Source organism: Oryctolagus cuniculus, chromosome 7 (assembly GCF_964237555.1).
Source record: "Oryctolagus cuniculus chromosome 7, mOryCun1.1, whole genome shotgun sequence".
NCBI lineage: Eukaryota > Metazoa > Chordata > Mammalia > Lagomorpha > Leporidae > Oryctolagus > Oryctolagus cuniculus.
In genome coordinates, this window is record NC_091438.1 from 150,259,943 (window position 1) to 150,281,884 (window position 21,942).

A 21,942-nucleotide genomic window follows, 5' to 3' on the forward strand; every position below is an offset into this window, starting at 1 on the left:
GTGGTCTCTCTCCCGGGCTTACCCCACTAACAACCTCTGCCCTTCCCTTCCCGCCCCCACCCACCCAGAGTTCTGGATTGGAGCGGACGGTGACCCCAGCGGGGCTCTCACCGGTGACGCAGGGCAGCGGGTCGGGTCAGGTGAGAGGTCGCCAGGGCGACGTGGCCGCGTTACCCAGCCCTGCCTCCCGCAGGTGGCCTGACCTTGCGCCGGCGGCTCCTCTCTGCCATCAGCCGGCCCTGCTGAGCGACGAGGGTCCCCAGGGAGAGAGCAGGTGCCGCCGGCCCGGGGCAAGGATAATGAGCGCTCCTCACGCACCTTGCGCCCTCCGAGCTGCCATCTGCTAGGCAGGTGCGCCTCCCAGGCCTCTGGGGCTACCCTAGTCTCCCCACCCCCCCGCCCCGGGATCTGGGAGCTCGCTCTTCGCCCCACACTCCGCAATCTCTCCCCAGGGCTCACGCCTGAAGCAGCCAGAGAGGCCCCCGAGGGCAGAGGCGGCAGGCCCGGGACGTCCCTGGCGGAGGCCGCGGGAGCTGGGAGCGGGGCATCCCTGACGAGCCCGGCGGAACCAGGCGCTCCCCCGTCGGGCGGGAGGCGGGGCTGCCCTTGCCTTCCCCCACCCCGCGCCCTGGGGCCCCGAGGGAGCGGGAGCCCGGCGCTGCGGGGCGAGCGAGGCTTTCAGGACGGGCGGGGCGAGCGCCAGAGGGAGGCCCCAGCGGCGCGGCCCCGAAGTGGGGTGCAAGGTTGGGGGAGGGGCGCGTCGGGGGAGGGCGCCCTCCGACTTGGCCCGGCAGCTGGACCCCGGCGAGGCCAGCTCCCTTCGGGAATCTGAGCCGCGGCTCCCGGCCGGGTAAACACGGCGCGGGCGGGGACGCGGGGGAGGCGCCCGGAGGCCGCGGGGCCGGGCCGGGGCGGGGCGCGCCGGGGCCCCTCGGCGGGCGCTGGGGGCGGGGGCAGGAAGCCGGCGCGGCCCCGGCCGGCCGGCGCGGCCCCGTGACGTCGCTCGGCTTCCCGGGATCTCTCCCCGAGACCCGCGCTCGCCTCCTCCGCGCTCCGCCCCGCGCCTCGCTCGGCGCCGCGGCCGGCATTTCGCGCTCGCCGCTCGCGCTCGCCGGCGGCTCCGGCCCCTGCCTCCTCCTCCTCCTCCTCCCCCACCCCCCTCCGCCTTCCCTCTCCGACCCTCGCTCTCCACCTCCCGGCCAGGTCCCCCCTCCGCTCGCCTCTCCCCGGCCCCTCCCCTGCAGCCCAGCCCCTCGCCTGTCTCCCTCTCCCCTTCCCTCGCTCCCCTGCCTCCCTCGCTCTCCGTTTCCCTCCCCCCTTCCTCGCTCTGCGCCCCTCCCCCCGTCGCTCGCAGCTCCGCCGCGCGCTGCTCCCGGGTCCGCCTCCCCGGCCGCCGCCGCCCCCGCCGCTAGACCGGCCGCCTCTCCCCGGGGCGCGCCCTCCTCGGCCCCGCGCCCTCCGGGCTCGCAGGGACTCCCCGCCCGCCCGCCCGCGCGCCCCCCCCCCCCCGGCTCGCGGCCCCGCCCGGCCCGGCCCCCGCCCCGCGCCCGAGCGCGCCGAGGATGTGAGTCCTGCTAGCCTCTGCGGGAGCAGCAGCCACTCGCGCGCCGAGCCCGAGCGCAGCGCAGCGCAGCCGCGGGCGCTCGCCGGGTCTCTGGCGCGGGCGGCGCGATCTCGCCCTAGCGGCGTCCCCCGGCCTGTCGCCGGCGCCACCGCCGCTGCCCGCGGGCCGTCCCCGGCCGGCCGCCCCCGGCCCCAGCGCCGCTGACCCTGTCCGCCGCGGGCGGGGACGCGGGCGGAGGAGGCGCCGCCGCGGAGCCCCGGGACGCGACCATGTCGGAGGTGCTACCCTACGGCGACGAGAAGCTGAGCCCCTACGGCGACGGCGGCGACGTGGGCCAGATCTTCTCGTGCCGCCTGCAGGACACCAACAACTTCTTCGGCGCCGGGCAGAACAAGCGGCCGCCCAAGCTGGGCCAGATCGGCCGGAGCAAGCGGGGTGAGTCCTCAGCCCCTGGCCCCGGCCTAAGCTTCGCAGGGTCCCCTCTCGGACGCTCTCAGGTTCGGACGCGAGGGAGCCCCCTCCCGCAGAACTGGGGGATCCCGCACTGCGGGTCCTGCTGGGGCGAGCCGCGGGAACGCGTCCCGCTCAGCCCGATCCCCGGCGGGGTCACCCCGGGGGCGTGGCGGCTCCCAGCTGCGGCGGAGGCTGGAGCTTGCTACCCGTGTCCCCACCCGCGCCAAAGTTTGCTTTCTGATATCCACCTCCCCCCACTTTGGCGCAGTGGAGTCGCGGCCGCGCTCGCTGTATCCCTCCGGGGTGGGAGTCCCAGGGCTCCCTGGGCTCCCCAGGACGCGCGGCTCGAGGAGCTGGCGTCCGGGTCGCGGGCTTTACGGTCGCTACTCGGCAGGGGGAGGGGGTTTCCAAGCCTGGGCGCCGGGCGGGGGACCTGGAAAAGCCCCGGGAGGTCGGGGACGCGCAGAGCCTCCGAGGGGAGCTCCGGAGGCGCGAGGACAGTAAGGGAAACCGACGGCCGGCGGGAGGGACCGGCGCGCAGGGATGGAGGGAAGACGCACGGGGCCGCGGCAGAGCTCCGGTAGAGCTGCGGCGGGAGGGCCAGCGCGCCTGGGACGCAGTCGGGGCGGCAGTGGCGGCCGCCAGCGCGAGGGCCACCGCGGAGAGACCCGGGGGCCTCGACAGGTGACTGTCGCGCCGAGGGCCGAAGGGCGCGCGGAGAAAGGCAAGGCTGGGTAGAGGCGGACGGTTTGGCAAGAGGCAGAGCCCCAGGCCGGCGGCAAAGCGCCGCGGGGCGACCTGGCGGCCGAGTCCGGGACCCGAGGCTTGCGGGAGAGGGGCGCCCGCCCGGGCCGGGCCCGAAGCCTGCACTGGCTGCGCGCGTGGGAACCTGCCGCGGCGTTGCCTCCTGGCTCAGTGCGCCGCCTCGCCTGGCGCTGGCCACCGGAGCTGCGTCGGGGACGTCCCCGGGGCGGCCCCGGCCGCCCTCCTCTCTCTCCTTAGCCTCCGAGCCTTATTCCTAAGTGATGCACGCGGTGGGTGGAGGACGCGGCCAGCGCGCGCCCGGCTCGCAGCCTCTCTGCTTCATCTCAGAATCTTCCCTGGGCGCTGGCCAGGTGCGGGGTGGGCTTCGAAGGGACCTCGCGCAGAGGCCCGGGAGGATGGGGCTGGCTGAGCTCGCGGTGAGCTCTCCTGCCCGGCCTCCCGCCCCCGCCCACTGGGCACGGCGGGGATCGTCGGAGACCCCTGGCTAGACCGGAAGGCCACTCACCTCTCTCTCCCCCTCTCTTGCAGTTGTTATTGAAGATGATAGGATTGATGACGTGCTGAAAAATATGAGCGACAAGGCGCCTCCGGGGGTGTAACCCCCACAGCGAGTGCGAGGGAAGAGTAAGGACGAGATCACGGTCATTGGCAAAAAGCATGAGAAAAGAAAGCACTTGGAAATTTATTACTAGCTTGCTTCCACGATGAAATCAACAACCTGTATCTCGTGTCAGGCCGGGAAACAGATGAGGCGTGAGGAGGAGGAGGAGGAGGAAGAGGAAAAGGAGGAGGAGGAGGAGGCGGCGGAGGCGGCTTTGGTCTTCTCTGCAAAAATAAAAATAAAAAATAAATAAAAAGTAAAAAAAAATCACTATATACACACATATAAAGAATAAAAAGAAGTCTCAGTTGCAGCTATTTGTCAAAATTAATATCCATTTCTTTTTCTATCTGGTGAATATTGCGCAATTATCTGGATGGGAGGCACTTGCGAATCTGCAGCCGCGGGTGTTTTGAGGTGTTGGCATTCTTTGCTGATTTGGCCGTTCCCCATGTTTACATTATTTAATCTTGCAAAAATGATTCTTGCACTTGGATGTGAAATGCTGTTCAGTTTTTTTTTTTTTTTAAATGTTATCCTTGGATGTACAAGAGAATCAGAAAATGATGTCTGTAGATACTGTTTGATTTTGGTCATCCTTTGAGGTTATATGAGGAATGTGTCTCGAACAAGAAGATAACTTTTCGAAGGGACAAGACAAGAGAGGATCCTTGTTTTATTTTAAAATAAAGTGTGAAGCTTGTGTTTGTTGCAGCAAGCTATTTGCCCAAGTTAATGCAAATGGACACGTTTTATATGTCAGGACAAAAAAAAAAAAAAACATGAAAAACAAAAAAAAATGCTTGAGCTTTCTCTGAGGCCCCTGGCAGTCTATTGTGTGAGCAGCCTGATTTCTCTCTAATATTGTGTCAGTTTATTCTCTTTAATGGACTGTAAAAAATGTAACCACAAGAGTGCCAAATATCTTGAAATGCCAAAAGGCATTTTGGTTTCGTTTCTCTCCCCCGTGCTCGGAGTCCACGTAAAGGAATGCTGGGAGCGTCTTTTCTGTTATTTATAGGGATTCTCTTAAGGCACACCAGCTGCCTGTTTTGCATGGTATTTGCAAAAATGCCTCTTGCGTGAGGAAATCTTTTACCGTTTTTCGTTTGCAACTTTGGACCTCAAGAGGTTTCCCGTCCCTTTCCCGGTTCCCTCTTTTCTGAATTGGATATTCTGTCTGTTGCACCTTGAACCAGCACACAGGGCTCTCTCCAATGTACAATAAAAGAATGTTCCTGTGTCTCCTCTGCCCTCTGCTTTGGGTCTGTGATGCAAAATGACAATGTCGCGTGGGTGGGGTGGGCTCGGGTCCGGGAAAGGTGGCGGGGCTGGCAGGGCCGCCGCCACGGGGCAGGTTCCTGGGTTGAGGTTTGCCAGTTTCCCTGCTTTGAGGTTGCTGCGCTCTCCCCCTGTAGGGTGGGTGGGGCGGGGAGGGGGGGTTCAGTCAGCCTTGTGAGCAACATTTAGAGGCCGGGCGCTTGGACGCTCAGCCCTGAGGACTGGAGCAAGTCCCTGCGGTTCTTTAAGCCTCAGGCTCCGGATCGGTGCAGTGGGGAGAACCAGATGAACACAACCCAGAGGAGGAGCCGCTCCGTGCCCATCTCGTCCCTCTCCGAGGGCCACCTGCCCTCAAAGGCAGGGCCAAGGACAGGCCCTGCCCTATCCCCGCAGCCTACCTTCTGGGGCTCCCAGCTCCCTGCTTGAGGGCGCCCCCCCACACCGCGTCCCCACTCCACGTCTTCCATCACCACTGACAGAGGCTTGTGGAGGCAGGGAGCAAAGTAGCTCCTTGGGGGGCTTGGTGGTTCAGGCCTCTGGGGGAGGAGGGCATGGGAGGAGGGTTTTGGCCAAAGAAAGGCCCAGACAGCTTTCCCTCCTGGTCCTGGAGCGTTTAATGTGTGTGTTGTAAAACTGTCAGCTGGGGAGTCACAACACAGCTCCCAGTGACACAGCCTGAGTGTGACTCACTTCAGGTAGAGGCCCGGGAGGTGGGGGCGGGGTGGGGGAGGAGGAGGGGCACCAGAGGCCCAGGGGGAAGGGGGGTGTGGGCCCCGCTGCTGCAGGGGGCCCAGGGCTGGCAGTGATGATCAGGAACAGGGCGCCACGGATGCCTGGGGCGCCTGTTTGATTCACCCCTGGCACGTGACCCTCTTCTCCGGGAGCACAGCAGTCCCCTGGTTTTCCTTCTGAGAAGGCTATGAGGTGCCAAACAGGAAGAGCAGGGCTCACTCAGCACCTAGGAGTACTGGGTACTGAGCACTGAGCACCCGCCTCATCGAAGCGCTGAGCAGTGCTTTCCCTCTGGTGGGCGTTGCCACCCCAGCCCAGGAGCCCTAAGGCCATTGGCTTTCTCCAACAAGGCAGGAAACCATCCTCACCTGCATTTACTTAGTGCTTCCTGCAAGCAGCCCTACCAAATCCGCGTTTCTATTACTGTTCACGAGAGACTGGACTCCGGCAAGGTGACCCAGCTGGGAAGTTGCTGGGGCAAGTCTTGAACCCAGAGCCCACGCTCTGGGACGGGCAGAATCCCAGACGGGCTCAGTCCCAGCTGCAGGCACTGGCCTTCCGCCTTCAGCTGCTTTTGTTGGGTGGCTCTGCCTGTCTCCAGCCGCTCTGCACAGCAAGCAGCCAACGGGTTAGTGCAGGCCAGGAAGCCTCTGCTGGGAAGCGGGGAGCGTGCAGCCACAGGCCAAGGCCCTGGGGCCCTTGTAATCGGTGATGCATTAAGAACGGCCCTGCTGGAAGACACCCTGGCCGTGGGCGCCCAGTCCTCTGCCCCCAGAGACCGTCTGCTTTTCCCAGAGAACCTGCAGCCAGCGAAAGGGAATCGAAATCTTCCAAGTACACCACAACACTGGGTAAGGGTTTGTCAAGAAGGCACTTTGGGGACTGGGCAGACATCAAATCAGGTAGCCAGAAACACGGTCGAGGCCGTTCGGGGAGGGTGTCTCCAGGCCTGCGCGGATCGATGGGCGCGCGAGGGCTGCATTAGTCCAACGGCACTAATTGGATGCCTGCAGTAAGCGATCATCTCCCTGGATTCTGCTTCCGAGGCCTGTCCGGCTGACAGCCGGGGAGCTGGCAAATTGAGTTGTAAGAGAAAGGGACTTGGAAATGAGTGCTCTCTGGAGGCCAGAGCTGCGGGAGCCCGGGGGAGGGGGATCGTTGGACAGGAGGGCACAGGTCCCCAAGCTCTCGGGGCCTAGCCCATCACTCGTTCTTAGGGTGGCTGCCTTACACACACTTGGGACTTAGCTTGGATTTGAAACTTCTCTCCTAAGCCACCAGATTATGACTTCGGGTGTTTCTCAAGCCTCTGTTTCCTGTCTGAAGAACAGGGATGATGATAATCTTCACAAAGGATTGGACGGGAACTCTCTCCTCCTCCTGGGCACAGGGCCTGGTGCACAGTGAGTGGCCACCAGCGACGGGAGCTGATAGCGGGGGCCCCGATGGACTTGCAGGAGCAGCAGACAGTTCCTTGCAGGTGGTCTCCGGCAGGTGCACTGAGTGGGAGGAGCATCCTGGCATTGGGAAGACAGGTGGGGAGTGGTTGTGCCACCAGCTCCCCAAAACCTCCAAACAATATTTGTACAACTCTAGGTGGATCCGGGTATCTGTTCCCCAGGGGCAGGGTCAGGCAACCCCTCCGGCCCTCTAATCAGGCTGTCCCCAGCCTTCCTTCTCTTGGCTTCCAGGCCCGGGAAGGGAAGAGCTTGGCTTCCAGCTTGGATCTTCTCCTTGAGCTACATTCATTTGACAAATATTGATTTGGCACCTGCTGTGTGCCTGGTGCTGTGCTCGGCTAACTGGGTATACGATGGTGAGTAAAGTGGGAGTTTTGAGGACCGGTGTCGTGGCCACCTGCAACATGGCCATCCCACACTGGAGCACTGGGCGGAGACCCAGCTCCCTGCTCCTGACCCAGCTCCCTGCTGGAATTTTGGGCTCCTGGTGTCAGCCTGGGCCTAGCCTCAGCTGTTGCCAGCATTTGGGGAGTGAACTAGCAGGTGGAAGAACTCCTCTCTCGTCGCTCCCTCTCTCTCGTCACTCTGCCTTTCCAATACATAATAAACAAATCTTCAAAAATACTAATAACCTTGTTAGAATAGCTTTAGCTGTACAGAAGACCTGTGAGGCCAGCACAGGGCTTCCGTACCTCCTGACCCCATGTCTCCTGGCGGTGACACCTGACATGACTGTGGTGTATTTCTCCCAAGGAGGGCACCCCCACTGGCACATCACTGTTAACTCCACAGTTTCTCCCTTTATTCTTCTTAACTAAGATCTCTGTTTTGTTCCCAGGACACCACATTGCACGTACTCACCTGTCTTCTTGGGCTTCTCTTGGCTATGATAGTGTCTCAGACTTGCCTTGCTTTTTTTATTTGAGAGGCAGAGTTATAGAGAGACACAGAGCGAGATCTTCCATCCACTAGTTCACTTCCCAAATGGCCGCCACGGCCAGAGCTGGGCTGATCCAAAGCCAGGAGCCAAGAGCTTCATCTTGATCTCCCACACAGGTGCAGGAGCCCAAGGACTTGGGCCATCTTCCACTGCTTTCTCAGGCCATAGCAGAGAGCTGGATCGGAAGTGGAGCAGCCGGGACTCAAACCGGCGCCCATTTGGGATGCTGGTGCCACATCCATAAGGAGCCATATAGAACCATCCATAGGAGGCTTAGCCTGCTATGCCACAAAGCCAGCCCCTTGTCTTTCTTTTGATGGGGTGCTGGCCAACCACCGTGTAGCCAGCCCCCTAGCTGGGGTTTGTCTGATGTTTTTCTTACGGCTCCTGGGGGTTTCAGCATTTGGGAGGGAGCCCACAGAGGTCGGGGGCCGTCCTCATCGCGTCCTGTCAGGGGCCAAGCCATGGACATGACTTTCCTCTGGTGCTGTTGAACTTGATCCTCTGGCCGAGGGAGTGTTAGGCAGGAGTTCTCACTGCAAAATCCCCGTTTTTTCCCTTTCCATACTGTACTTCTTGGCAGGAAGTCATTCTGCAAGCTCACCGTGGAGGGTAGGGAATCATGCTCCGCCTCCTCGGGGAAAGCTCCCTCCATAAATTATTTGGGATTCTTGTGCACAGGCGGCTTGAGTGACCCACTTTTCAGTCGTCTGACCTTTGCCTCGATGTTGGGCAAATGCACTGTGGTTTAGATGCGCACGCGACTGCCAGGCAGACAGGAAGAACAAAGATGCCCACAAGGCCAAGGTGCTGCCTGATGGCCGATAGATGGAGCCTTGCAAAGAAAAAAAAAGGGATTAAAAAATTAATAAAAGCAACTTCCTGTGCAGGGGAGCTGTCACTCTCGTTAGAAATTGTGCAGAATTTTTTCTTGGAAACCTTCAGGCAGCTGCTCTGGTTTATAAAATCTGCCTATTAGAGGGAGGAGAAGAGAGAGAGAGGAAAAAGGTTGTAGTTATTCCAGCAACAGAGAATCTCTCAAACCATATGCAAAAATAAATCCTGGGCGACTGGCCGGTCCTGGAGGAGACCTTGCAGCTGGCCTGGAACTCGTCAGGTGGCCCCCAGGGACAGAGGCCCCAGCCAGCTCCCCGAGTGGCATGTAGAGTCCCAGAAAGGCAGTGGCTGGGTCACTCCCCCCTCCTCATTGGCACCGTGCACCTTTGCCCCCAGTTCCAGGATGAGGATTTGGTTTATTTGTTGCCCCTAGCACCGGGCCCTCTGTCCCTGAACCAGGGGAGGTACACACCCCCTAGGGCTGGAGGAAGGTCCGTGACCCAGAATCAGCTGTTCTGAGGACAAAGGGTCACTGAAGGCAGAGAGAGGTCAGAGGGACAGGCTGCGGGAGGAGGAGATCCCGGGAACCGTGCCAGGGAAAACCCTAAGAGAGGAGAGGGCCATCGGGGGCGTGGCAACAGGAAGTGGTCGGGGTAGGCGGCTCTGTAAGGCCAAGGGCTGGCGGCCGGGGGCTGCTGGTTTCCAGGCTCGACTCCGGTAGGCACAGAGGGCGGGGCTTGTGCTAAAACGAGGCGTCTTCCGGTTCAGGGACCTCCCTGCCTGGTCAATGACCAGTCAATGGCTGTGAACTTCAAGAGGTCAGGAGGGGGTGGGGCCGCGGGAGCACAGCCAACCCTTGGGGGCATCCACTAGGAGTGTCTCAGACAGGACCAGCCAGCAGCTCCCTGTGCGACCGTCCCCTCGGGCAAGTATTTGGTCTCACTGGGACTGCATTTCCCAAAGTGGAAAATAGCATTTACCCCGTGTTGGCTGCAAAGCAAGCTCTGCTCCACACCCTTGGCATTCGATTTATTTCATTTGTAAAACCACCCTGCGGAGTAGTCACTGCTGGGTGAATCATGCCCATTTTACAGATAAGGACACAGAGGCACAGAGCTCAGTCGCCTGCCTGAGATCCCGCAGCTGGAGAGGGGTGGGGCTGGGACTGAAACCCTGGCAGGCCGGCCCCGGGAGTCCAGGCTCCCCACCGCTCCCCGGCAGGCAGGGGGCGGGGCAAGACCAGTCCCCGCCCCTTCTGGCTGCTCCGCGCTCCCTGGCAGGAGCCCAAGCGCCCCTCCCCCCACGGAGGATCCGGTTGGCCGTGAACCCTGGACCAGGCCAGCCGGTTGCCATGGGGACGGCAGGGCGGCGGCGGCCCGGCCGGTGCCCCGCCGGGCAGTTCCGGGGAGCTCCCTCCCGCCTCTGGCAGGGAGTGGCCCCGAGCCGGCACCTGGGGCTGTGTTTTCCTGGCAGCCACCGGCAGCCACCCCTCGGAGACCGGGGAGACCACCAGTCCCTGTCCCCCGCAGCGTCTCAGCCTCCTGCGGCCTGAACTCAATCCCCCGTGCGCGCAGCGCGCTTCTCCAGTTCTTGGCGTGAATTATTTACGGCGTCTGGCGGCCTCCCCGGCGGCCTCGCTCCCCTCCTCGGCCCTCAGTGCCCCCGCGGTCCTCACTTCCCGGGTTCTGAAGCCCCTCTGGCCGCTATCCGGGCCCCGGCAGAGCTGGGGGCGGGGGCGGTCCTGGGAGCGGGGGACACTGGGCTGGGGCCCGGCTTGGGTCCCCGTTGTCCCCCTCCCCCCACGGCCCTCTGCGATACTGGGGTGGTGATTCCTGCACTCTGCTTCCGGGGCTGCCCAGCAGACCCAACAGGGTCACGTGCAGGAATGACCTCTGAATTCGGCAAAGCGCTGTTGGCACACACAATGGTACTGTCAGTATTTTGTTTTTTTTCCATTATTTGTGTTTCATGAATTGCCTTGCCACAGTGCTCAGTATTTTGCATATGGTTTCTTATTTAATAGTCACAGCAACCCTAGCTACTATGCCCATTTCCCGGATGAAGAAACTGAGGCCCGGAGGGTTTGAGTGACTCGTCCTCAGGACACCATCACCTGCCAGGAGCTCTCAACACTTAGCCAGGCCTAAGCTGGATGCCGAGTTGCCTGAAGGCCTTTCACAGGCGCCCAGGGAGGTGCATGGGCACAGTCGCATGGGTGAGAGTCGTATGCACAGGGAACAGCGAGCCCCGTGTGCCTGGCTCTGTGCACAGCCCCTGCCCCCAAGATGCTTCTGTCTAGAGTTGGAGTGGGGCTGGGGACTGGGAACAGGGCGGCAGCCACGTTCAGGCCTGGTTCTGGGGTAAGGCTCTGTGCCTGGCGTGATGGGGCTGGGCCCAGACACACAGGGTGGGTTTCCACGGGCCCTGGAGAAGTGGGTAGGGGTGGGGTGGGCTCTCTTGGTGGAGGAAGACAGGAGCAGAGGGACAGAGGATGACAAGTTTGGGCTCTGCCGGCGACAGGGCAGGTCCTTGTCCTTGGGGGAGTGCGGGGTCACCCCATGGGGGCTCCTGGACTCTGAGCAGAGGGTCAGTGTGGAGCAGTGGCCCTCAGTGGAAGGGACCTCGGCCACGTCAGGACGTGGGGTGGGGTGGAGTAGAGGCTGGGATGCTGCTGACCCCTGCAGGTGAAGGAGGGCCCCCAGCAGAGGGGCTGACGCTGAGAGTGAGAAATCCCACTTTACAGCGCGCCTAAGAGCCTTTAAGTTTCGGGGCAAGTCACCAACTTCTGCCTCAATTCTCTCCTCTCTGGAATGGGCTGATGAGGGAGAGGCGCTCAGCCTAGCAGTTAAGACGCTGTGAAGATGTCCGCATCCCATATCAGAGCCTGGGCCTGGGACTGGGAGGCAGTGGTGATGGCGCAAGTGCTGGGTCCCTGCCACCCACGTGGGAGACCTGCACTGAGTTCCCAGCCCCCAGCTTTGGCCCCTATGGACAAATAGGAGCTCTCTCTCTCTCTTTCTTTGCTTCTCCAGCTTAAAAAAAAAAAAAACCACTAAAATAAATACATAAATGAAATGTGCTGATTAGGATAGCGAATGTTGGAGGACACAGAAACCATCTTTCAGGCTTCCTGTGTGCCAGTCACAACCTGGGATGCTGTTGCAAATGTTGTCTCAGGGCCGGCGCTGTGGGTAAAGCCATCGCCTGCAGTGCCGGCATCCCATATGGGCGCTGGTTCGAGTCCTGGCTGCTGCACTTCCGATCCAGCTCTCTGCTGTGGCCTGGGAAAGCAGTGGAAGATGGCCCAAGTCCTAGGGCCCCTGCACCCATGTGGGAGACTCAGAGGAAGCTCCTGGCTCCTGGCTTCGGATCAGCGTAGCTCCGGCCGTTGCGGCCATCTGGGGAGTGAGCCAGCGGATGGAAGACCTCTCTCTCTGCTTCCCTCTGCTGCTCTGTCCTCCTCCATCAGACTGTGTTTTCCTTGTGAGCAGGTGCTGGTGCTCTCTTGTGGATCCGCACATCCGCAGGGCTTTACACAAACACCTGACACATAGCAGGTCCTCAGGGACTGATGTAGAAGTGATGTGATAATAACAACCTCTTGCATATGTAGTGTTTCAGTTTCCAAAGCTTCTGGATCTAACCACCTGATCCTCACGGAAGACTTGTTGATGGAGGCAGGCGGGGTTTAATCTGTGTCTCCATTTTGTAGGGAAGGAAAGGAGGCTGGGAGGGGTCAGGTGGCCTGCTCAGGTGGACTGGGGTAGGCCCACTGCCCACGCTATCCAGCCTGTAGCAGGTGTGGGTGTATTTGGTGCAGAGCAGGAGGCTTTTCAGTCCCTGGCTCCACGTTGTCTGTCTCGGGGGTGGAGGGTGAGCGGCCAGAAGCCACGGCTCGCTGTGCTTGGCAGGAGCTGGGGCCAGCTTGGTGTGGCGGTGGCCAGGGGCTGGGTGGGTTCTCTGGAGGAGAACTGGGAGGTGATGGCTTCTCCCGTGAGGGCATTTTCGCTGATGCACCCTGGGAGATTCAGGGGAAAAGTATCTACAGCAGAGAGCTGCTCAGTGAGCTGCAGTCCCGCTTCTTGGAATGTTTGGCAGCCATTAAAAAGGGTGTAGGTGGCTTGACGCGGGAAAGTGGGTGTGGCACCAGGCTGGGGGCAGGAAGGAGGAGATGAGCTGATGGGTGACAGTGGTGGCGTTGAGATGGGTTTTAATCTTGGATCTGGACTTACTGGTGGTGAACCCAGACAGGTGGGCCTCTCTGCGCCTCAGTCTCCCCATCTGTAAACCAGACTGAGAGAGCTGGGGGGATTTGATGAGTTAATACTTGTTAAGCGCATAGTACAATGCCTAGGGTCTATTAAGATTTAGTAGTTATTATTATCAACACAGCAATATCAAATATATATAACAACAAATAAGGATATATAATAGGTATATAATATTACCTATTATATACAAAATAAATATATACAGATGCATATTATATGTTATATCTACTATTAAATATATATATAAAATGAATAAGAAGGAAGGAGATTTTAACACTGTTCCCTTTGGGATGTGGGTTAATGGATAGTTTTTCCTTCCTTTTTTTCCTCCTTCCCTGAGTTATTTTTTTAAGGTGTATTTTATTTATTTAGTTATTTTTTAAGATGTATTTTATTTATTTGAAAGTCAGAGTTACACAGAGAGAGGAGAGGCAGAGAGAGAAGGAGAGAGAGGTCTTCCATCCAATGGTTCACTCCCCAGATGGCCGCAATGGCCGGAGCTGCGCTGATCCGCAGCCAGGAGCCAGGAGCTTCTTCCAGGTTTCCATGTGGGTGCAGGGGCCCAAGGACTTGGGCCATCTTCTACTGCTTTCCCAGGCCACAGCAGAGAGCTGGGTTGGAAGTGGAGCAGCCAGGACCAGAACCGGCGCCCATATGGGATGCTGGCGCTTCAGGCCAGGGCGTTAACCCGCTGTGCCACAGCGCCGGCCCTGAGTTATTTTTTTTAAGATGTATTTATTTAGTTATTTTTTTTAAGATGTATTTTATTTCTTCGAAAGGCAGAGCTACAGAGAGAGGGAGGGAGAGACAGCGAGGTCTTCCTTCGCTGCTTCACTCCTCAAATGGCCACTAGGACCGGGGCTGGGCCAGGTTGAAGCCAGGAGCCAGGAGCTTCTTCTGGGTCTCCCACGTGGGTGTAGGAGCCCAAGCACTTGGGCCATCTTCCACTGCTTTCCCAAGTACCTTAGCAGGGAGCTGAGTTGGAAGTGGAGCAGCCAGTTCTTGAACCAGCACCTATATGGGCTGTGGGCGTTGCAAGCCGCAGCTTTACCCACTATGCCACAGCGTCAGCCCCTCCTTCCCTGAATTCTGTAAGTCATTTATACTGGTGGTATTCCTTTTTATTGTCATGTAGTAATGAACTTTTATTTCCTCCCAACAACTGTGGGGCCACAGACTCAGGAGCAAGAAGGGTGACCACGGGGAGGCACCAGCCCCGGCAGCACCTGGGCGCCCTGGGAATACACCCGTGTCAATATTTTTCTCTACCTGGAAGGGCAGCTCCCAGGCAAGCTTTCTCTAACCAGATCGGATGTGCCTCCCGCCTCTCGCCCGCTTGTGCGATGATTCTATAGGGCGCCCATTGAAACCCACGGCCAGGCTGTTGAAATGCCCGCAGCCATGACCTGGCGCCCCCTGATGACCAGAATTCCCCAGGCAGGCAGCATCGGGAAGGGAACTAAATCGCCCTGAGCACCCCTGTCATCATTGCACGCGCGCTCTGTGCAGTGAGACAAGGACATTTCTAGCAGAGTGCTGTGTAAGCTGATAGGGGCTCCGTCAGCCCACGGGCCAGGCTGGCAGCCGGCCAGCCACAGCCTGCCAGCCGGCCAGCTGCTCTGCACACGACGCTGCTGGGCGCATAGTAGGCGTTCACGAACCCTTGTCAAGTTCAGCTGGATTTTGTTAGCTGTGGCCGCTGTGTGCCACTCTGTCCTTGACAATGTGTGTGTGTGAAGAGGGGGAAGCTACGGGATCAGCCTCAGCTCTGGGAAGTCAAGGCCAGTGCGTCCTTTCAGGCCTGTCCACCGGCACTTTCCTGAGTTCTGACCCTGGAGCTAGGGGTCTAGGTCAGATCTTCATTTTTTTTTTTCTCATCTGTCTGGGGATATGGGTTGAAATGACCGTGATACCCATGATTGGCCCCATGATTGGCAAGATCTTTTTTTTTTTTCTTTTTGACAGGCAGAGTGGACAGTGAGAGAGAGAGACAGAGAGAAAGGTCTTCCTTTGCCGTTGGTTCACCCTCCAATGGCCGCCACGGCCAGTGCGCTGCGGCTGGCACACCGCGCTGATCCGATGGCAGGAGCCAGGTGCTTCTCCTGGTCTCCCATGGGGTGCAGGGCCCAAGCACTTGGGCCATCCTCCACTGCACTCCCGGGCCACAGCAGAGAGCTGGCCTGGAAGAGGGGCAACCGGGACAGAATCCAGCGCCCCAACCGGGACTAGAACCCGGTGTGCCGGCGCCGCAAGGCGGAGGATTAGCCTGGTGAGCCGCGGCGCAGGCTGATTGGCAAGATCTTAACATGTACCCGCCCTCCCATCCATCCATCCAATGTCCATCCGTCTATTCCTCCATCCAACGTCCATCTGTCCATCCATCCCATTATGAAGCAATACAATTGTAGATAAGTAATTAGATCCTAGGGCTAGATTTCCTGGTTTCATTTTATTTTAAACATTTATTTATTTATTTATTTGAAAAGCAGAGAGAGAGAGAGAGAGAGACCCTGTATCTGCTGGTTCACTCTCCATATGTTCACAGTAGCTGGAGCTAAGCCATGCCAAAGCCAGGAGACAGGAACTCCCTCTGGGTCACTTGGGCCCTCATATGCTGCCTCCCAGGCACATTATCAGGAAGCTGGCTTGGGAGCTTAGAGTAGCTGGGACTTGAACCAGGAACTCCGATATGAGATGCAGGAGTCTTAAGTGGTGGCTTAACCTGCCTGATTTTACACACTTTGTGGTCTAGGAGGTAGATGGCTGATCAGGCTCTAAAGTCACAGAGCAAGTTCACGGTGCTGTGGTGACAGAGAGGAGGGGGCTGATACCCAGATGGAGCCTCAGCGGAGCCTGCCGGAACGGTGGCCCATTGAGTGTCCTTGTCACCACCATCATGATCACCAGGATTTCCTGGACCTAGTGTGTGGGCCATGGTCAGTTGGAGTCATTGGTAAAGCCGGCCCGTGCACCTCCGCCTGGTCTGGCCCCGACCTTCTGTTTCTCATCCATTCTCCACTCTCACCTGACCCCTCCATTCTTACTCACTGCCTGTCAAAGGCACCTGTGCCCGGATCCCTGCTTCTGGAGGACAGCTGATGAGGCTGGTTACCTGGCTGGTGTGGAGGGCAGATCCTGCTACGTCCCTGTGGCCCTCCCCCCTCCCCCGTCACCTTGGTCTTCACCATCATGCACCTGCTCGGTGCATTTACTGCACATAAGGAGATCATCTACCGCGAAGCTGAATATTATTCAGCTCAATTTGTGTGCAACTGTCATGTATTTAAAGCATCAACAGTGTGTGTTGACTGCACTCCGAGACACATGGATGCCTTGACTATACATTTCAGCTGGGTCGGGTTCATCTTTCTTCAAAAGATGGCGTGTTCGGGGGATGGGTAAACCCCAGGCAGCCAGGCCTGGGTTTCAATCTCCCCAAGTCACTTGTGGCTCTTTGCCCTCCTTGGACAGGTCATTTGACATGGCTGGCTGAGCCTCCGGTCCCTTCTCTGTTGGATGGAGGTGTAATTCCCACGTGCAGGGCAGTTGAGGGTTCTACCGAAATATCAAGCACCCTCTTAGCGTAAGAGCCATTCTAGCAGCTCTAAGTGCTTGTGGAGGCAGAGGCCCAGGGGGCCCAGGCCGCTGGAGATGTGGGGGCCTTCAGGGTGGTCTGGGAGGCCTGTCCCTGTAGGCCTGGACCTGCTGCAGGGGTGTTCCAGGGCGTGGCCTGTTGCCAGAGCGGCCTGAGACTTATGGGTGTCTGATTACCTGGGGCCTTGCAGGAAATCTCACAAAATTCACCCAGGCCAACATCCCATGATGGAGACCATAGCTGAGTGACCCTTGACCACCCACCCCTGGGTCTCGGTATTGACTGATGAGAGCTTTGGCCTCCCTCTGAGGACCCCAATCCCCTTCGTTGAGTTTTCAGTTGGCAAAAGGATGGTTCTTCCATCGCGAGACCCCTCCTCCACCACATAGTTCATTCACGTGTTAACCTGGCAACCCTTTATCGAGTTCCCCTTGTGCTGAGGCCTGTCCTTGAATCGGGGTTCAGGCACTCCCCTCCCCTCCCCCAGGGCCTGCTCGCTTGCCTCAGTAGGCTCAGGGAGGCCAGGGGCTGGAGAGTGGACTTGATACAGACCACAAACATACAACCAGGCCTGGCCACTGTGGTGCTTCTGGGTCCACAACCCACGGCAAATGTCACAACACTCCCAGATCGCTGGCAATGGGGTACTGCGGGTGGTGTGGGACCAGAGCCAGAAGGAAGTTGTGAGGGTGTAGGCCCAGGCCAGAGGGTGAGGGCGCGAGTGCCTGGGCAGGGGCTGGAGGGTGAGGGAGAAGCGAGGGGACAGAGAGGAGGGTCTGGGAGGAGGATGCCGGGAAGGGTGGGTGCAAGCCCGGGGGGAGGAGGAGCTGGGTGCTGAGCTGGCAGGAGTAGGGGGAGAGATCCTGATATGAGGCGAAGTCGAAGCCACAGGTGACCCAGGCCTTGGTGGCCGGCTGGGCGTTGGCGACCTCTGGCATGGCCGCCCCTTGTGACTGTGAGACAGAAAACAGAACCTAGGGAGACACAAGGAGAGGAGTCAGGGGTGTGTGTGGGGGGCTCGGCCTTTCTTTGAAGGGAGGTGGGCAGGAGCAGGTTGGGGCAGGAGAGATCTCCAGGGTGTGTCCAGTGCATCTGTCATCTTCTTAGGCCTCTGTGGCTTCCTAGTCACCTGACCTGCCAGCCAGTGGGACTGGTCAGCCCCCCACTAGCCCCAGAGCACCTGTCTCGCGCCAGCTGCGGCTCTGCATGCTGGGGTTTGGCTGGGCTCCAGTGCAGGGACTCAAGGCAGTGGTGTGGCTGCCCCTGACTCTGGGGTTAGGCAGGGGTCACTCTAGGTCAGTGAGAAGGGCTAAGAACGGCCTCTTATCCTCTGGCTAGGAGGGTAAGCTGGGTGCGGGAGACAGCAGGGACAGACTGGAACTGCATCCTCCATGCCAGGTGACCAACTGCCACTGAGGCTGGCACCCCTCACCACGGAGCTGCCCACCCACCTGGCCAGGACCTGGGGAACGGAAGGAGTGAGATCTGGAGGCGCGAAGGAGCCACAGGACCCTTTGCTGCCCCTTGGAACCAAGATGGACCAGCAGACTTGAGACGACCATGCACCTGGGGGACATTGTGAAAGCAGACAGCAGCCGCTGCCACCTCCTTCTGCCCTCCTGGTCGCACGCTTTGTCTCCTGCTCCCCGCCACCGGGCATCACCCAGGGAGAGGTATTCTGGGGCCTGTTCCTGCAGCTTCAGTAAGCTGCATTGTCGCAGTGCACAGCCGCCCCAGGATGGAGTGGGTCATGGTGGTCCAGGGCCAGGCAGAAGGGCGAGGCGGCTGTGGGCTGGAGGCTGGGGGAGGTAGGAGCTGCAGCCCAGAGCGTGGTGGGAGCCATAGCAGGTAGTGCTTCCCAGGTGGCAGAAGCAGGCTTTGGGCCTGGTTGCAGGGGGAGACGTCTAAGCAGGACAGAGGTAGGGCAATGAGCTAAGGTTTCCAGAGCTCACTCATGCTGCTGGCTGGGCAAACCCTGTGGGGTGGGAAAACAGGGATTAGAAGGCCCCAGATGGGGGAGGGGCAGCTAGCTCATGGTCCAAAGAGTCCAGGATGGCAGTGGTGCAGGTGGGTTCTGGATCCCCTCAGGACATAGAGACTGGGTTGAGGGGAGTTTGTGTGATGAAGGGTAGGCAGGCACCAGGGTCCTGCAAAGTAACAGAGCTCTAACCCTGGACTCTTTACATTTTTTTTTTTTTGACAGGCAGAGTGGACAGTGAGAGAGAGAGAGACAGAGAGAAAGGTCTTCCTTTGCCGTTGGTTCACCCCTCAATGGCCGCTGTGGCTGGCGCACCCTGCTGATCCGAAGGCAGGAGCCAGGTGCTTATCCTGGTCTCCAATGCGGGTGCAGGGCCCAAGGACTTGGACCATCCTCCACTGCACTCCTGGGCCACAGCAGAGAGCTGGACAGGAAGAAGAGTGACCGGGACAGAATCCAGCGCCCCGATCGGGACTAGAACCCGTGTGCTGGCGCCGCAAGGTGGAGGATTAGCCTATTGAGCCGCGGTGCTGGCCGACTTTTTACATTTTTATTAGCTTATGTAAAGGCAGAGAGAGACAGATGGAGATCTCCCTTCTGCGGGTGCACTCCCCAAATGCCTGCAACATCTGGGGCTGGACCAAGTCAAAACCAGGAGCCAGGAACCCCATCCGGGTCTCCCATGTGGGTGAGTCGCAGGGACCCACGCACCTGAACATCACCTGCTGCACACGCAGGTAAGCAGGAAGCTGGGATTCCGAGCAGGCGCTCTGGTGTGGGATGCAGCCTTCGCAAGTGGTGGCTTCATGACTTTGCCAATTGCTGCCCCATCCTGGGCTCTCTTGGTTCTTGCTCCTGGGGGAGGCTGTCCCTTCCCTAGTGGCTTCCTTGGCCGCATTGTTATGAGAATCCATCCCCTGTCCCCTGTCCTGTCTGCTCCCCTCTAACGTCCAGGGATGGCCCCATCCCCCCACCCTTGGTTGTCCTGTGCTGCCTGCACCCCCAGCCTCCTGTGCCTTTAAGATGGGGAGAGAAAAGCCCATGAAATCTATGTCCTCAATAATGAGATGCAGGGAGGAAAGATAATAAAAGCTGGAAGCAGCCTGGGGGAGAAGGAAGAGACTTTGCTCCTCTCAGCCCTGTAAGTTTCCCCCTGGCTCTGAGAAGCCTCCAAAGAGTTCTTCGCGAACATATGAGTAATAACCCGGCAGAAACGGCGGCCTTGGAGTGCAGGGGAAGACGGAATGGTTCTGTGTTTGATTAGAATTTATTTCCAACCTGCAGCCTCCCTGGTGCCGGCCTCCCACGCTCCCGCCCCTGCAGAGCTCAGCGGCCACCAAGCAAGGCGGGAGGGAAGGGGGAGGGCAGGGAGGCAGGGGGACGCCTTCAGGGGACCCCGCTGGCATCAGGGGCTGCCAGCCCAGGAACCGGACACGAGAGGCTGCTGGTCTGCCAGGGTCTGGGCAGGGAGGGGCGACTGGGGCCACCAGGCGAGTTAGGCTGATAGTTTGCTGTGTGGTCTTGTGTGGCTCCTGTACCCTCTCTGGGCCTTCCTCAAGCTGAAGGATCCCTGGAGGCTGATTGTGGGACAACTACGACTTCCCTGTCTGGGAGCAGATCTGGTTCTTCCGGGTTGGGTCGGAGGAGGTTCCCTAGACGGCAGGGAGGGGCTGGGCCAGGGAGCGTCTGGACTCCCAGGACTTCGGGTCAAGGGCTTGCTCCTTTCTGGCTCATCTCCAGGTGCCGGGGTAAATCTCAGCCCAGGCCTCTCCTTCCTCCACCCTCCGGTGTTCAGGCGAGCGTCCGTTTGTTCTTTGGCTGTTTTTTTTTTTTTTTTTTTTTTTTTTTTTTGACAGGCAGAGTGGACAGTGAGAGAGAGAGACAGAGAGAAAGGTCTTCCTTTGCCGTTGGTTCACCCTCCAATGGCCGCCGCGGCCTGCGCGCTGCGGCCGGCGCACCGCGCCGATCCAATGGCAGGATCCAGGAGCCAGGTGCTTTTCCTGGTCTCCCATGGGGTGCAGGGCCCAAGCACCTGGGCCATCCTCCACTGCATTCCCTGGCCACAGCAGAGAGCTGGCCTGGAAGAGGGGCAACCGGGACAGAATCCGGTGCCCCGACCGGGACTAGAACCCGGTGTGCCGGCGCCGCAAGGCGGAGGATTAGCCTAGTGAGCCGCGGCGCTGGCCATGGCTGTTTGTTAACTGCAGGCTGCGTGCCTGCCATGCACCCAGTGCCCTCAAAAGCCTTCGGTGCAGTGGGAGAAGGGAAAGCATGGGGTGCCAGACCCCTGACCTCGAAGCTTTCCTGGGGGGGGGTGGGGCTGATGCCCGAGCTGCGACTAGAGGGAGAGGAGATGGAGGAAGGTAGCACCTGACAGTGCCTGTGGAGGGGCAGGTGAGTGTGTGTGTGTGTGTGTGTGTGTGTGTGTGTGTCCAGGGGACTGAAAGGGGCCCCAGTGGGCAAGGCGATGCAGGGAGGGGCGTTTGGCCACGCGGGTGTGTGTTAGGTGTTTATCACTACAGCGAGTAGCTGAGAGGAGGAGGAAGAGGTTTGCTTCGGCTTACAGTTGAAAGGTTCCCAGCCCAAGCCTGGGTGGCCCCGTCCGTCCATCCGGCAGCTGCAGGGGGAGGAAGAGGACACAGAGGCAGGGAGCAGCCCCATCTTCTACCCTCCTTCTCTAAACCCCATGCCCTAGTGACCTCATCCAACCCGGTCACTTTCCAAGGCCCCACCTTCTGACGCCCTGATGGATGCAGTTCTACCCTAACTCCATCAGCCAGTAGCCCCTTAGCCATTAACACAAGACCTTGGGCTCCTAATGTCTGTATGACTTTGGGAAGCCAAATCCTGTTCAGGGTCTAACAGATGGGCTCAGCTTTTATCCCCCGGGGCCCACTGAGGGCTCTGCAAGCTTCCCGCCGGAGGGCATCTGGTCATGACTGTGTCAGGGCTGGGAGGCCCCCACGACACTCAGATCTTTGAAGCCCCGTCCCCTGGGGCCCCGGAGGTGGGAACGTGTGTGTTGGCAGGGGAGGGCTAGACTTCTTGGTCATGGATCTAGGTCTTTGGTGAGTTAAAGCTCAGGGGAGACAGTCTTGGCTCCCTGTTGGATCTGGCTGAGAGCAAGCCTTGTCCAGGGAGTAGCCATGGTGGCCACGCGCCTGGCTCTGGAAGGAAGGGGGTGTGGGACAGACAGACCTGTACCTGGCAGGGGGGAGGCACGAGTCCAGGATGGGCACATGCAGACCTGGGTCCCCAGGCTTCCCTGTGGCTTACCCATAAACTGGCCTCGGAAGTGGTTTCGGGGATTAAAGATGATGGATGACGATGATGGTGGTGGTGGTGGTGATAGGGTGGTGATGATATTAGCAGCTAATACTTATTGATTCCTAAACATTTTTTTTTGACAGGCAGAGTGGACAGTGCGAGAGAGAGACAGAGAGAAAGGTCTTCCTTTGCCGTTGG

At 59.4% G+C, this 21,942-nt stretch overlaps 1 protein-coding gene and 1 long non-coding RNA gene across 2 annotated transcripts; both read left to right on the forward strand.

Annotated features, from left to right (window-relative positions):
• Positions 1-941: 941 nt before the first annotated feature.
• On the forward strand, positions 942-4,628 carry CAMK2N1 (calcium/calmodulin dependent protein kinase II inhibitor 1). The gene is made up of 2 exons (XM_051856751.2): positions 942-1,999; positions 3,311-4,628. Exons 1-2 carry the CDS (start codon positions 1,834-1,836, stop codon positions 3,379-3,381), a joined length of 237 nt encoding a protein of 78 aa, XP_051712711.1. The 5' UTR covers positions 942-1,833; the 3' UTR covers positions 3,382-4,628.
• Positions 4,629-10,027: 5,399 nt separating this feature from the next.
• Positions 10,028-20,298, forward strand: LOC127493479 (uncharacterized). Its single transcript, XR_011390045.1, has 4 exons — positions 10,028-10,560; positions 10,657-10,848; positions 17,898-18,172; positions 18,703-20,298. It is a non-coding gene; the product is annotated as an uncharacterized lncRNA (long non-coding RNA).
• The last annotated feature ends 1,644 nt before the right edge of the window (positions 20,299-21,942 follow it).